Source organism: Solanum pennellii, chromosome 12 (assembly GCF_001406875.1).
Source record: "Solanum pennellii chromosome 12, SPENNV200".
Lineage (NCBI taxonomy): Eukaryota > Viridiplantae > Streptophyta > Magnoliopsida > Solanales > Solanaceae > Solanum > Solanum pennellii.
The window spans coordinates 3,305,160-3,321,444 of NC_028648.1; the positions used below are offsets into that span (position 1 = coordinate 3,305,160).

The 16,285-nt window shown below is 30.0% G+C and overlaps 1 protein-coding gene and 1 pseudogene across 1 annotated transcript; one reads left to right on the top strand and one right to left on the bottom strand.

Moving 5' to 3' along the window:
• The first annotated feature begins 2,758 nt into the window (after positions 1–2,758).
• LOC107006905 lies at positions 2,759–7,780 on the top strand (annotated as a pseudogene).
• Positions 7,781–14,401: 6,621 nt separating this feature from the next.
• On the bottom strand, positions 14,402–15,372 carry LOC107005598. The gene has a single exon (XM_015204238.2). It carries the CDS (start codon positions 15,274–15,276, stop codon positions 14,782–14,784), a length of 495 nt encoding a protein of 164 aa, XP_015059724.1. The 5' UTR covers positions 15,277–15,372; the 3' UTR covers positions 14,402–14,781.
• Between the last annotated feature and the right edge of the window lie 913 nt (positions 15,373–16,285).

Consider the following 16,285-nt stretch of genomic DNA (forward strand, 5'->3'; position numbering starts at 1 on the left):
TAAAATTTTATATTTTATATTAAAACATTTGTTATTTATAGTTTTAGATTAAATTTTATTTCTAGTTTGTTGTATAAATTTTATATTGTTATATACATATTTTATATAATTTTTATTTGAGGTTGATCACTTTCAATTACAAGTAGTAAGTAATTTTTTATATACAAATTAATGGTATCTCTCTTGTTTTCTTTCACTTTTTTTTTAAATTTAAATTATTTATGTTCTGTGTCATGCGTTTTCAATTTTCACAGAACAATTACATTATAAAATGATAATATAAACTTATGGATATTTTAAATAATTTTTAAAAAATCGTGGGGTTGTGCCCCTTCTCCCTCATCTTCCGCTTTACAAACCGAAGTAAGGAACCCTAGAATTCATTAGAAGCTGAAAGCTACTTTGCTCCAAGGAAAAAATCACTTGCTAACGGATCAGAAAGATTTGACTCAAAATGTCTTACTATTAATGAGCTTTTCGATCAATCAATCTCCTATTTCAGCGATATTTGTGTTAGGTAGGCCCAAGAATCACTAATTACTCGAATTAGTCCATTTTTCTGACAATTTTTTTTATAAAAAAAAAAGTCGATTATTTTTCCCATACTCTATTTCAAACACATGGTAAAATATACATGAATTTTGTTAGTTTGGGAGTTAATTATTTAGATACACTCTGATTTGTACTTTTACATCTTATCATCAGTTTTTGATGTATTAAGATATTTTAGATACGTCTTAATACTTGTATCACGAAATAAAAGAGATCAAATTAGATGTAATTTTGTTTTCATACATTATATCTAAATGTATTTACATGTATCTGTGATACATTTATTTAGTGTGATATGCATATTTTAGCCTTTTAGGTATACACGTCTCCTTCCCTATCTCACTCGCCTCTCTCCTAGTATATAAAAGCAAAAACACATATATATCTAGATTTATCTTTTTCAATGTATGACCTAAAAAAAATTCATAATTAATAATAAAGAACGTAATATTCTAAAAGTATTTAATAATACTAATTTATGATGATAGAAATATGTATAATTATATAGTTTCTCTATATGTATAATATATATATAATAAAAACAATACAACACTTTGACAACGTTTTATTTTCTTAATTACTAATTACGCCTACAACTATACGTTATAATAGAAGAGTGATAGTCTTTTATTTTTAATTAAAAATATTTGATTAAAAGGGTTTGAATTTGAATTCGTTTTTAATTAAAAATATTTAATTAAAAGGGTTTGAATTTAAATTTTTAATATGAAAATAAATTAAAAAGTAAATTATTTTACAATTTCTCTATTTAAATTCGAAAGTATTTGAAATTTCAATATAAATATTGAATACGGATTTCGAAGTGTATCTTCAAAGATAATATCCTTATCCTCTAAGCATCATTTTGCAAGTGTTTTGATGATTAGTCTGACACAACATATTACACTATGATGACACTTAGGAAAAAACAAAAACAAAACCAATGTACTAGGTATTCATTCCACTCTTCTACACAAATATTTGGACACGTGGCACACACCCACAAGCTTTCTTGATTTTATGCATCTCTAATAATAAGCTCTAATATAAGGGAAATTAAAAACAACAAATATTTTGTGCTCTTATATTATTGAATGAAAGATATATCATAATAAGAATTAAAGGCTTATTTTGGAGTATTCTCTCTTTATAAGGGTTTTTTTTCACTTTTTCATTTGGTGATATTTTGATTAAGAAAACATATTTGGTTTATGTTTTGTTATGTGTGTTTTTGGATTTTATTGAAATAATTGATTATGACACTTTTTCTTGATAGAAACAAAAATTATAGTCAAAGAAAATAATTTATCTATATAGTAAGTAACGTCTCTATACACGCTATTTTTTAGATTACTTACTTGCTATTTTATTCTTAATGATGACATATTGTTGTGGCATTAAAATTAATGTAACATGTTTAAGACTGTGAGTTCTATAAATTCTATGCTTCATGATATGAAGTGAAAATTTTGGAGGTTAAGCATGTAGATGTTTGTTTGTTTGTATAGTATAATAGGATGATCCCTTTATGTGTTTCTGAAAAAAAAATCCGACTTTAAACTTTCGATTTTACTCTTTAGTAATAACATGTTGCAGCATAGAAATGTCACGTTTAAGATCGCAAGTTTTCTGCGTCGTGATATGAATTAAGTGGAGAATTTGGAAGTATTATGCAGCTGTTTGTTTATACATGAAGATTCACTAGTTTCAGTGGAAAAATTGAAAGTGAAAATTATGATTCTTGATTTTTGTACAAACAAGATGAAAACAGAGGAATGAAAAACTGCAAGAATCAATCGTTCCCTCGGTTTCAGTTTGTTTGTCTGGTTTTGACTTGAAAACGAAATCCAAGAAAGTAAAAGAACGATTTTTGAATCTTATAGTCTTAAACTAAAGATATGTAGAATGTATCGAGATGTCTTTTAATCTTGTTGTCTGGTCTTAAACATGTCATATGAAAAATTTAGAATTAAAGAATTTTCAGAGTTGTTACGTAGAATTACATGTTGTTGTATGTTGATTTTACTTGATAGTGCAAAAGTTTATGCATTGTCAGTACGTAGAACTTAAACTCATACGAGAAATTTGACGTTCTACATGTATCATTGATCTCTTTCAGGCTTCAAGTGCCTATGATCAAGTTCTTCTACAACATGTGTAAGGGTGCTTGTTTCTTGAATGTCCGGTTGTGCTGTTGTTTATTAGCTCTCGTTTTGGCGTAGACTAAAGCTTTGTTGGCGTATTCCTAATCGAATGGGAAGTGTTTGTTCATTAAAGAGAGATGCACATGATGATGATAACATCATTAGAAGAGGTTTCTCAAGTAGACGGTTTAAAGTTGGGAGATCGAGTTGTTTAGAGTCGTTCTTTCTTGGGCGTGGCGTAGATTGTCCTCTGGGAAGAAACAACTGTCCGTCCCTCATGGAATTATGCGTTCATAGAATACGTAAGGTGATTGATTTGATTTTCTCTTAATATGTTTCATTAAGCAGAGTTCGATTCACAGTATAAACTTAATGTGTTCAATGTTTAGTACTATGTTGCTCAGACTCTTCAAAAATATCAATATCTGTGTGTCAGTTCCTCCAAAAGTAATGCATTTTGGAGAATCTAACACGGATGCAACAACATATTTGGAAAGTCCGAGTAACACAAGATTAATGTTCTTAAGCATATTGTACTTTTGGAATTATGCATTTAAACACATATATAATCATGTTATTTGTCGAAAATATTGCATTCAGTTGAACTCGTTTAGTATAGGCTAATGTTACCGCACCAGTATCGGATCCTCCAAACATGCTCTATGTTCGAAGGATCCGACACGGCCCAACGACATTTTTGAAGAGTCCAACCAATATGGAAATCTTATGCTCCCTTCTATTAACAGGATCTTGACAAATACAAGTCATTCTCAATGCTGCCAAGGGACATAAGCCAGTTGATATTCAACAATCTGGTCTATTCCAATCGCCTTTCAGATGACAATATAGAAGCATTTAGAGATTGTGCACTGCACGTAAATCCCGTCTCACATTGATATCGTATCGAATTTTGAAAAACCAAGTCATTTTTTTTAGTACATGATCTTATAGGACTCTTTTCTTGTTAACAGGATATGTGGACAGGAGAATATAAAGGTGTTAAACATAATTGGATGGATGTGTTTTCTTCACAAGGATCATCTTTACTGTCTGTATGTATCTTTGGTTCTAAGGTTACTGATTTTGGATTCTGTCTGTTGAAAAAATGCCCGAATCTCCAAGCGTTATCCTTCGATAGCTGTGACCGTATTTCTGAACAGAGGATAAAGGAACTCAGTGGTAGTTATTACTGTTCTCTCTTGCAATAGTTTCATGTTTTACTTGTCAATCTGTATGTTAAGTTTCTCGTGAATCGGTTTTCCTAAGAGAGAGAGTGCTAAATGAAGACGAGAAAATGTTTTTTTTTTTCTCTGTTATTCCTGTTTTCTTTGCTATGTTGCTCGGATTGTCCAACGATGTTAGTCATATTCATGTTGGATCTTCCAAAAGTGCATTTACGCACCGCTCAACATCTTTGGAGAGTGCAAGCAACTTAGATTCTTTGCATCATTGTGTTGTTTTATTGAGCATATTTCTTTGGAGTATGTATGATGGATGATATAGACAGTATAAAATCGATCGTGTGACTGACTATTTTCTTCGGGTGTTTGCATTATCTTACTCTGTTACTAGTCGGATTAGGAAAGTTAATTTGTGATTCGATCTGTTTGGTGATGACGATCATTGTATTTGTGCCTCAGGTTTCTCGAATTTGACTTATTTGAGTTTTACAAAATGTGTTTCGGTTACTGCTGAAGCAATGGAATCTTTATCCAGCTTAGATAAATTAGTTAAGTTGGATTTCGAGAGGTGTCCACAAATTCATGGAGGATTTGTTCATCTTCAAGGTTGGTTGTTAGCCAATAATTTATCTTTTAGTATTACACAGTTCTATCGAGACCTAGAGTTGGCAATGATCAAGCATACGGAGGGGCAGGGCAGATATAAATGTCTGCTTACCCGTTCATGTGAATGCAATAGCCTTTGTCGAGACCCTTTATATGTATGTACGAAGAAATCTACTTTATCTATAAACATTTTACTGTCGAGGTAGCTATAGGAAGTGGAACCATAGGCGGATCCAGGATTTGAAGTTTACATTGGCTTTCGTTGACATTGTATGGTTTCAATTCTGTTCTGTTATCAAAGATTTGCTTCACCTTAAGATAAATAGTCCTATTTTTGTTTCAGGTTTACCGAAACTTGAATCTCTCAGTATAAGATGTTGTCAATGCATAATGGATTCAGACATGCAGCCTTTGGCAGGTATCGGTGGTGAATGTGCTTTAAGCTCATCGCACGTGTCATCTTGCTGTGCTTGATTTATTGTGAGCATTTGCTCGTTTTCACATGATGCAATACAGGGATCGCGAGTTTGAAGGATCTTGAGATCGTGTGTCTCTACATAACAGATTATGGAGTGTCTTATCTGAGAGGTACTGATGAGTATTTCTGTTGTCGTCTTTGTAGACTCGTTTATACTTATATTGAAATTTCCTTTTTGATTTCTTTTTAGGTTTGAACAAACTTGTTGTACTAAATATCGAAGGATCTCATGTTACTACGTCATGTTTGGATACTATATCAGGTTTGCACTTTTCTAGTAGTACCGTAGTTTTAGTAAGTTAAGATGGTAAGTGCATTTTCGATCCTATGGTTGATAAAAGCTATGTTGCTCGGATTCTTCTAAAATGACACCTGATGCGCGTCTGATCCTCCAAAAGTAGTTCAATTTTTAGAGGGTCCGTGTAGTCCGAGCAAACATATATAGGATAATAAAGGCATCACTGATGTTTTTTAATAGTATCTTCTCTTATGGGAACTTTCCTTTTTATTTGACAGAGCTTCCTTCGCTGCAATCGTTGAATCTCAATAGATGTTGTCTGAGAGATGATGGATGTGAAAAGTTTTCGGGTAACTGGATCGTTATGAACTGATTCGAGCAAAGATGTTGTTACATCTTTAGCTAATATTGTATATCGTGCAGAACTCAGCGAGTTGAAGGTATTGAATTTGGGATTTAACCACATTACAGATGAATGTTTGGTCCATTTGAAAGGTCTGTCTATCCTCTTCGATTGCATTAATTGAGCGTTGCATTTCATTTTCTCCGCCTTAAATTAATTCAACGCTGCATTTAATTTCATTGGATCGATATTGCAGGTCTGACAAAATTGGAAGGCTTGGACTTCAACTCATGTAGGATTACGGATGACGGATTGGCTCATTTATCTGGTATAGAACATCAACCTGCGCTTAACATAACGTTGCCTTAATCGAGGACCACTGAGTTTACGGTCCTGAATAACTCGAATCAGATCTTGATTATTCGGTTTATCTTATATTACTGGAATTTAGTTGAGTCACTTGAGTTCTGTTTACATCTTTGAGATAATTTCTGAGGTCAACAAGTCATCCATGTTGGATAAAAGTTGTAGTATGTTGATTTATGTTGCTCGAACTTCCCAAAAATGTTGCAGCAATCATGTCCGATACTCAACAAATGTACTACTTTTTGGAGGATTTTACACGCAACCATAGATGTTAATTATCAAAGAAGAGTGTCATCTGCATTTCGATGGGGACTAAAATCTGTCTCCGACTTCTTATTTTATGAACAGATTTGAGTGATTCGTTTTGTTTTAGGTTTGAAAAACTTGGAAGATCTCAACCTCAAATTCACCTTAGTGACGGACGATGGTTTGAAAATGCTATCCGGATTAACAAGTCTCAAGTCACTCAATCTGGACGTTCGCCAAATTGCAGACTCAGGGCTTGCATTTCTCACAGGTAAGCCATAAGAAACACGAGACGAAATGTGAATGCTTAGTATAAGCTGGATGCAAAATGTACTTTCTGTTTTGTGATATGGCTCATCGCGTATCAATTCCTCAGTATCATGTTTATTGTATCGTATCGTATAATTTCTTTTCTGATATTTGCTGCTAGAAATTTAATCATGTTATTCTTTTGTCTCTATGGAGTATAGGTTTAACTGGTTTGACTCACCTGGATCTCTTTGGAGCTCACATAACTGATTCCGGGACAAAGTACCTCACATGTATGTTAAACGTTTTAGTATCCGTCCTCCTCTTACACCATATCTTACACTCTCGTTCTTTCTGGTGTCGTAAGGTTTACTATCATGTATTGCGAGAATTCATCATAAATTGATTCAGGTCAGGCTTAGTTGTATGATGCCTTATGCTTCCTTTAATTTCATCGACGAGTACTTTTGATCTAGATATAAGTCTCACTCGATCTCACCACTTTATCATTACTAGTTGACCTCGTATACTTGTGTGTGCATATTCAAATTCTAAAATGTGTATGATTGTCTCATCAGATTTCAGAAATCTGCAATCACTTGACCTTTGTGGTGGCACGTTAACGGATACTGGAGTCGAAAATATAAAGGATCTTTCTTCCTTGATGTTTTTGAACCTATCACAGAACCGGAACTTGACCGATAAGACCTTGGAGCTTCTATCAGGTACGTTTATTTACTCGATAAGTTAACATGAACATGTTCAATCGAAAATTTAGACTCGTAGAGTTGAATGTGTGTGCGTTTTGAAATTTAGACACATTTGCATATATTCAGGACTTTAACTTATTGTTTAGCCCATTTTAACTCGATATATTTCAGCTCAGGTAATGTTTGGACGGATTCCATTTTTTAACCTAAGCTCAAGTTAACGCGTTCAAGTTTAGATCCGCCTATTGGATATCTTAGTCTAAAGGTGGATTGAAAAGCGTGTCTAGCTAATCCAATCGTGCCAGCTATTTTCAGCTCGAATCATGTATACATATGCACAAAAGAAGTTTTAGCATGCAAAAAAACTACACTTTTGTCCTGAATTGTTTCGATTCAAAATTCTAGATTTGTTTCTGTATATATCTTTTGTTCATACGTGGCCTAGTTTTCACATATCTTTTTTTTCTTATAAAATAATGCAGGAATGAAATTGTTGGTGTATTTGAATGTGTCAAATTCTTGTATCACCAATGATGGGTTGAAATATTTGAAGCCTTTGAAGAATTTACATACATTGGATTTAGAATATTGCAATGTGACACCATTTGAGATTAAGAAACTACAAGACAATGTCCTTCTAAATCTTGTGAGATATAGGCCTAATTAAGTACTTAAGAGGTCGTTTCGTTTGCGGATTAAGTTATTTCGAAAATATAGTTTTGAGATTATATTTCTTGAACTAATTTATCCGACCTTGTTCTGTACATCAAATGACTCCTAGTGTTCTCATGTAATCATATCATATATTACTAAAAGCATGAACAAAAAAGTTGAAAGTTGAATTACGATTTTACCCTTTCTATAAATTAAATTATTAACTTAAACAACTCTTCACCTTTTCATCTTATCCAATGAATCTTTAGCTATATATATGTATCATGAAAAAATAATTTTTCTTTACCACTTGCCTCGTGTTGATGTGAATCATTAGGCAATTTTCAGGTAACTTTTTTTTTGGTTTTGAAATATTAATATTTGTTGATCCTCATTAGAATGATATTTTATATCGTAAATTTTATCTTTACCATTTTAGATGCTATAGTAATATAATTATTTTTCCATATTTCTTGCTTGATGGTCAATGTACTATTCGATTATTATGAATTTTATTTAATGAATAAAATATAAATTGGTAAAACTAATATTTCTAATTTCAACATTTTCTATATAATAATTCAACTTTATAATAATTGTATGGGACAAACGTGCAACGCACGTTCCGGAAACTAGTATTATTATAAGTGGGAAGCTTCTAACCTCAAAGTTGAATTACCATTTTATCCTTCACTTAAATATTTTTTCTATTATTTAAAATGTAGAAGTATTTTTAATAAATAATTAGATAATAAACTTTAAAGTAATAAAGTTATAATGAGAGATAAATAGTCATTCAAACAAATGAAGTTCAAACATTTCAAAACATCTCTTATTTAATTTTAAGTTAAAGAATTTNTATCATATCATATCATATATTACTAAAAGCATGAACAAAAAAGTTGAAAGTTGAATTACGATTTTACCCTTTCTATAAATTAAATTATTAACTTAAACAACTCTTCACCTTTTCATCTTATCCAATGAATCTTTAGCTATATATATGTATCATGAAAAAATAATTTTTCTTTACCACTTGCCTCGTGTTGATGTGAATCATTAGGCAATTTTCAGGTAACTTTTTTTTTGGTTTTGAAATATTAATATTTGTTGATCCTCATTAGAATGATATTTTATATCATAAATTTTATCTTTACCATTTTAGATGCTATAGTAATATAATTATTTTTTCATATTTCTTGCTTGATGGTCAATGTACTATTCGATTATTATGAATTTTATTTAATGAATAAAATATAAATTGGTAAAACTAATATTTCTAATTTCAACATTTTCTATATAATAATTCAACTTTATAAGAATTGTATGGACAAACGTGCAACGCACGTTCCGGAAACTAGTATTATTATAAGTGGGAAGCTTCTAACCTCAAAGTTGAATTACCATTTTATCCTTCACTTAAATATTTTTTCTATTATTTAAAATGTAGAAGTATTTTTAATAAATAATTAGATAATAAACTTTAAAGTAATAAAGTTATAATGAGAGATAAACAGTCATTCAAACAAATGAAGTTCAAACATTTCAAAACATCTCTTATTTAATTTTAAGTTAAAGAATTTGAGGAGTTCCATTGATAAAATTATATATCTGATTTTTCCAACAAAATACATTATTTTGATGTCTTCTCATGACAATAGCATGTGAATTGATTTATCTCACAAAATTCTTTTCCAAATTTTTCATGTTTCTTTTGATCAATAAATTTTAGACATATATGTATATAGATAGAACTATTTACATGTTTTGTTTCATTCTTTACATAGAAAATTTATGTTTTTATCGCAACATGTGATAAATAATTCTAAAGAGTTATTCATTTGGACAAAAAGTCTGCTCAACATTCATGAGGTAAAACATATCTACTTGTGTGAGAAAGAATATGTATGTTGTTTCGTTAATTTATTGACGGTAAATTCTTGGAGAATATAGATATCTGAATTAGAATTTAATCATTTCAGTGCATTCGATGCATTCTTCAAGAAGGTTAAAGGCGTCATGGACATTTATTTGTTGTTTGGTAAGTATTATTTTTCATTTCAATGTTGCATATTTTTACTTAGTTCATTATTTGTTACATTCAATTTTTCGGTTAAAAGAACGTAAATTTACGAATATTTATACTAAGTAGCGTGCAACACAAATATATTTTCTATTCTGAAATTCAATTTTTTAAGTATGCATACATTTTTGTAGTAATTACAAGGGACAAACGTGCAACGCACGTTTTCAAAATCTAGTATATAGTAAAAGCATAACATATAAATATGATCGTAAACTTGACGTCAGTCGATAAATGTGTTCTTTAACTTCGGATGTGCACAAGTAAGGATTTAAACTTGTATAAAATTGAAAAAATAGACATATATGTCCTACATGGCACCTTACATGGAAATTCTGTGTCGTGGTTGGCATCCTACATGTATTATGTCATATAGGATATATGTGTATTCATTCGATTTTAACAAGTTCAAGTGTTTATTTGTGCATATTCAAAGTTGGATGGAATAGTTACCGATAAAGCTTAGTTAAATATCATGTTTATGTATCATGCCTATGGTAAATAGCATAGCGAGGTGAAACTATTACATTTGTATATTAGCATATTAAAGAGTTTTGCAACTATGTCACACCATGAAAAAAAAAAATTACATGTATGATGGGACCTTATAATAAAGTTGAGAAAATGATTATATCCTTATCCCTTTGCATAAATAAACAAGTAGTCCTCAATATATATATATATATATATATACTTATCCCTTTGCATAAATAAACAAGTAGTCCTCAATATATATATATATATATATATACCTTATTCCTTTGCATAAATAAACAAGTAGTCCTCAATATATATATATATATATATATATATATATATATATATCGGTTGCGAAATTTAAATTTTCACTGACATAATTTAAAGTACTCAAGAACAACATTCAGTGCTTATGTCTAGTAAGAAAATAATTTTAATCTTACATGTATATCGTGTAATTTTTTTATTACGGAAGGTTTGCCCCTTTGCACTCATGTGGCTCTGCCCTTATATGAATTCATATAATTTATGGATTATTTGAACTATATGTATATATAGTTGAGTTCGGACCCTAAAGGGTGAAAAATGTTAACAAAAATTTTAAAACGGTATTATGAGTTTTGTTTTTTAACCAAAATGGCAAAAATCGCTCACTAAGTAGCGATTTTGTTCGCCAAAAAAAGTAAAATCGCTGCTATAGCAGCGATTTGTTAAATTTGATTTTTTTAAAAAAAAAAAATTTTAAACAAAATCCTCTCAAAGGAGTGATTTTTAAAATATATATATGTTTTTTATAATATTTTTATTATGTTTGAGTTCAAGTTTTTTTTTGCTTCTTTTTTTTAAAAAAAAAGTTTAAATCAATTTTTTTTTTAAAAAAAAATCAAATTGCAGCAGTTTTTAATTAAATTTTTTTATTTATTTTTTAAAATCAAATCGCTGTCAAGGCACCAATTTTAAATCAAAATTTTTTTTAGCGATTTGATTTTAAAAAATAAACAAATAAATTTAATTAAAAATCGATGTCTTGGCAGCGATTTGATTTTAATTTTTTTATTTAAACTTTCTTTAAAAAAAGAAGCAAAGCAAAAAATAATAAAAAAATAATTAAACTTAAGTCGCTGCCTCAACAGCGACATATTAAAAAAAGAAAATTTTATTTTGGAAATCGCTCCTTTAGAAGCGATTATGTTTAAATTTTTTTTTTTTAAAAAATGAAATTTAACAAATCGCTATTATTGCAGCGATTTTACTTTTTTCAGCGGATAAAATCACTACTTAATGAACGATTTTGTCGTTTTGGTTAAAAAGAAATTTCACATATCATTTTGAAATTTTTGTTAATATTTTTCACCCTTTAAGCTCCGGACTCATATATAGTTAATAGCGGAATTAATATTTGAGTTCTGAATTTTTAAATAAAAGAGGGAAAATGACATAAGTGGGTTGTAGTTGTCTCCCCAAGTAGCTTGTCCAAAGTAGGGTCATATAATGATTTCTATTACCCAAAAAAAATAAAATCTCTTCACTTCTTTTTGCTTTTGTAAGTTTTTTTTGTTTTCGATATTTTTTGTCGGTTTTTGATATTTATATCAGAATTTAACTAATTTGATTTTGTGATGTTTAATTTATGTTTGAAGATGATGGTTCTATTTGGATTATTTTTTGGGGTTCGATTGATTTAAATTTGTGATTAAAAGTAAAAAAGACGGAAATCATTTGATTGTGACTTATATTGCTGCTTTTGTACCTAGTCTTTATAATATAAATTAGCTATATATTTATTTGTGTTCTTTTAGTGGATTATCTCTTTATGTTCATCACCTTATCTAGAATTAAAGTGACAAAAGCTAAGAAGATGACAATGTCATGGTCATATATAGATACAATTATTATAAAATAAAATGCATACACTATTTTTTTGTCCATGTATGTAACTTTTCATAACCAACTATTTATTAGTTGGATACCAACTATGTATACATTGAAAGTAGCTACCAAGTGGGTTTTTTTCCTATTTAAGTTCTTTTTTATTTTCTTTTTATTGTTTTTTGGAAGAGTTATAGTAAGAAAAAGAGAAAATGATCAAAAGCCTCCTCAATCTATATTCGAAATCTCAACTATATACTTCAACTTCATGGGTGTCTCATTATTCACCTAAACTATATTTTTATCTATTTTCTATGCACCTAAGTGCTGACCTTAACACATAAACTAAATAAGTCAAGCTGCGTGATTTCACGCGCTGGGATCCACACCTAGAAACTTTCGTTTCTTCTTTTTCTCCCTTTTCTTGCTTTTTCCTAAATCAAAAGAAGAACAAAGGAAGCAAGAAAATTTCAAAAACCCTCTACTCATCTCCCACAACTCTAATTAAGTGACTATTCCGATAAAAAGATGAAGTTAATAAGGCCAAAATTGAAAGCTAACAAAGGAAGGATAAGCATATTTTATTTTCTCGGATTTTTCAAAATAAAAATAGAGCGATTATATTGATTTAACTTTCTTTATCTAAAACTTCTTTTCAGACGGTCATACTAGGACTTTTAAGAAATTTTATCATAAATAATTACGATAAAATATTTGTCTGAATAACTAAGCGGTCATATTTCACAAAATTGATGAGACATGACAAGTTGTTTGATTCAATCACTTCTGCCAAAAATAAACTTCAGAATATTAACTTACTTATCGGCTTAATATGTTTTGTTTGTTCAAAAGTTAGGAGTTTATTTGAATCTTTTAATTTAAATTGTGTCTATATCATATATAACAAGTTAAAATACGATTCTTGAATGACATTTCTGCTTGAATTGTATGCGTGATTTTAGTCAATCATTTTTTCCTTGAAACAGGTGAGACCCATTTAAGTATTCTTTCTATTTTAATTTGTTTTCTTACTATTCTTTTAATATGTCATACATTTAAAAATTATGTTAATTTTTTTAATAAATGACAATAATTAATAACTTAAAATATCTTTTACAAAAATTGGATGACTCTTCAAATATTACCAGTGTCAATTTCACATGAATAGAGATAATGGAGTAACATATATTATTTAAAAATTACGTAAAAAATATTATAAATTATAATAACTAAATTTTTTAAAAATTACTTAAATTCATATACAAAATTAAGGTTTAACAATTCGAAAAAAATACAATCACAATATCTGATAATTCATCATATTTTTTTTAAAAAATATTTTAAAAAAATTACAATACAGAAAAAAAATTGAATTTCAAAGCTTAAAAGAGTGACACATTGAACCATATTCATTTTTGAGCAATCAACTAGTAGTTGACATCATACCAAGCAATTAGCTTAGCAAGAAGTGAACATGTTTGAGCCATAATTCATATTTTAATTTATTGTCAACTAATTTTATAATCTATGAGTAATTCATTATATTTTTTGTTAATTCACTCTATTTGATATTGTTTGAGGTGACATTCTAACAAAGAGATGCAACAGATTAGATATGATGAGAATAGGGAAATATTGGTCGAAAAATTAGCTTATCAAGAGTGGTTCAACAGTGTTAAAAAAACACACACTTAAATTTCAATATAAGAGATCTAATTTTAATAATAATAGATTATAAATTATTATTTTTAACGAATATTAAATATTATTCATAAAAAAGAGTAAAATTTCTACAAATATATATATTGTTATAGTGTCAGTCCATATATATATTTTGTACTAGCAATATCACAGTAGATTATTAATTGTTTTCTTTGTTATCATAGCGTTATCTTATTGTTATTATTATTTACTTTTGTATGTGAATTTATTGACCGCACGCGAGCAAAATGTTTCACAATTTATCTCTTTTAATGATAATATTTTCATTTTGATATTCTTTATAAAATTTTTGTAAATATGTTAAATTCACTTTGAAATTTCACTGTTATAACCTATTTAATATTATTTTGAAATAAAATTAACTCATTTAACACTATTGTTTGTTTCTCACATATATCGAATCGTGTGATAAATCAAAATTAAATTACTTTTAATTTGATTCATATGTTAAATTTTTATGATATTAGAAGTCTATCGAAATGATTGGATAATTAGAATCTGACTGACGCATTCATAATTAGGAGAACTGAATGGTTTTATAATTTTCTTCATGTATTTTAGACTATAGACATATGGATCTTAACGTTTTGGTCACCGGAGTACACAAAAAAGTTGTTCCGTTCCGACCTCCACCGTGTATACTCCAATTCGCCGCCGCCGCCACCTTGTTGCAGCTGACGTCACTTCACGGCCAGACATCGATTGCTGAGGTCAGCATTCACTAGAAAAGCAAACTTCTAACAGCTCTATTCACGTCTTACGAATCACCGGCACCGGAAACAATGGAGATCCGGCCAGATCTGCGCTGAGAATCGGCGCAGCACGCGTTGTTGAATGAAATTTCTAGAGAACGAATAACTGACTTATGAATCACCGGAACTGGAAATAACGGAAAGCCGACTAGGTCGGCGTTGGAAATCGGAACGGCGACGCTGTTGATGCGAAGAAGGACGAATCAAAGCCGCTAAAGCTCTTTTAACAAGCTCACCTTCAACAGTTCCGATTCGTACTAACGAATTCGTCATCGCCGATCGCCTCATATGCAATCGGATCGAATTCGACGCCGTTTGGCTAGTACTACTACTCCGTCGAATATCCATTTTCTTATGCATACTACAACGGAACGAACCTGGATGATTCGTCGGCGAACACATACACGTCTTCTTCTGAGAAGAAGCCAGTGTTTTCTGCCGGTTCATTACGGAAATAGACCGGCTTGGGGAAGTTTCACGGTCCAATGTGAACCGGATCGATGAAGCAGAAGACGACGAAGTTCTAGATGTCGATGAGTAAAATCTCCCGGCGGGAGATAATGAACGGAGCACCGGTCCGGTTGATCGCCGTGCAGAAGCCGCCATTTTTTGTTGTTTTACAGTTGAGAGAGAAGAAGAAGATTGGAGAGTATTTCTTAGTGCCGCGTTTGGCTGTTTGATTTGGCAAACCTAAGTTTCACTCAAGGTATGTACTTATAGCAATCTCGAAATTATTTCTTTTTCATTTTTTAATTATTTTGGTGGGGTATATTAGCTTTAGTTGCATACCTGACCCTCTAAATTCTTAAAAATTATATTTTTGGTCAAGATGCGTGTTATTTATGTATCTTATGTTAAGTTAAAGAAGGCTAAAAAGCCTCAAATTTTGAGATTATGGCGGAATGGTAAGTATATATAGTTTAAATTAATTATTGCTCGTAATTTTTCTAGCTACGTGTGTTTTCTTCTCTCTTTCTTTTTCACGATTCTCTCCTTTCATATACATATACAATTATATGATATATATACAAATACAATTCACCTCTCTCTTTCATTTTTCAATCCCGCTCACCTTTCTCCCTCTTTTCTTTCAATTTCGCTCGTCTTTTTCCTTCCTCTCTCGCTTGCTCGCCAGATATACAGATACATACATATACTTTATGTATCTGTAAATTACATAAACCTCATAGTTTTAATATGGAAATATAATCTATTGATTATAAGTTTTAATTACATTAATTCCTTAACAGTTAAAAAATTGGATATAATAATTGAAGCTCGAATAATTAATATTATTTGGATACATTACTATGTAGCTCAGATACATTAAAAATTTAGCACGAATACATTACATGTAGCTCAGATACATTAAATATTGGCTCGAATACATTAGTATGTTGCTCATATACATTAAAAATTAACTCGGATACATTAAGAAAATAAGAGATTTTGAAAATTTTTAAAAATAATATGGTATAAGATACATTGGAACAATGATCCAAATAATCTTTTATGTTTTTCATTTGAAAATGCCGCCAACCAGATTGTGTCAACATCATAGCATTAATGAAAATAAGTGAAATAAGACTGTAATTCGTCCTTTTTATATAAGCAA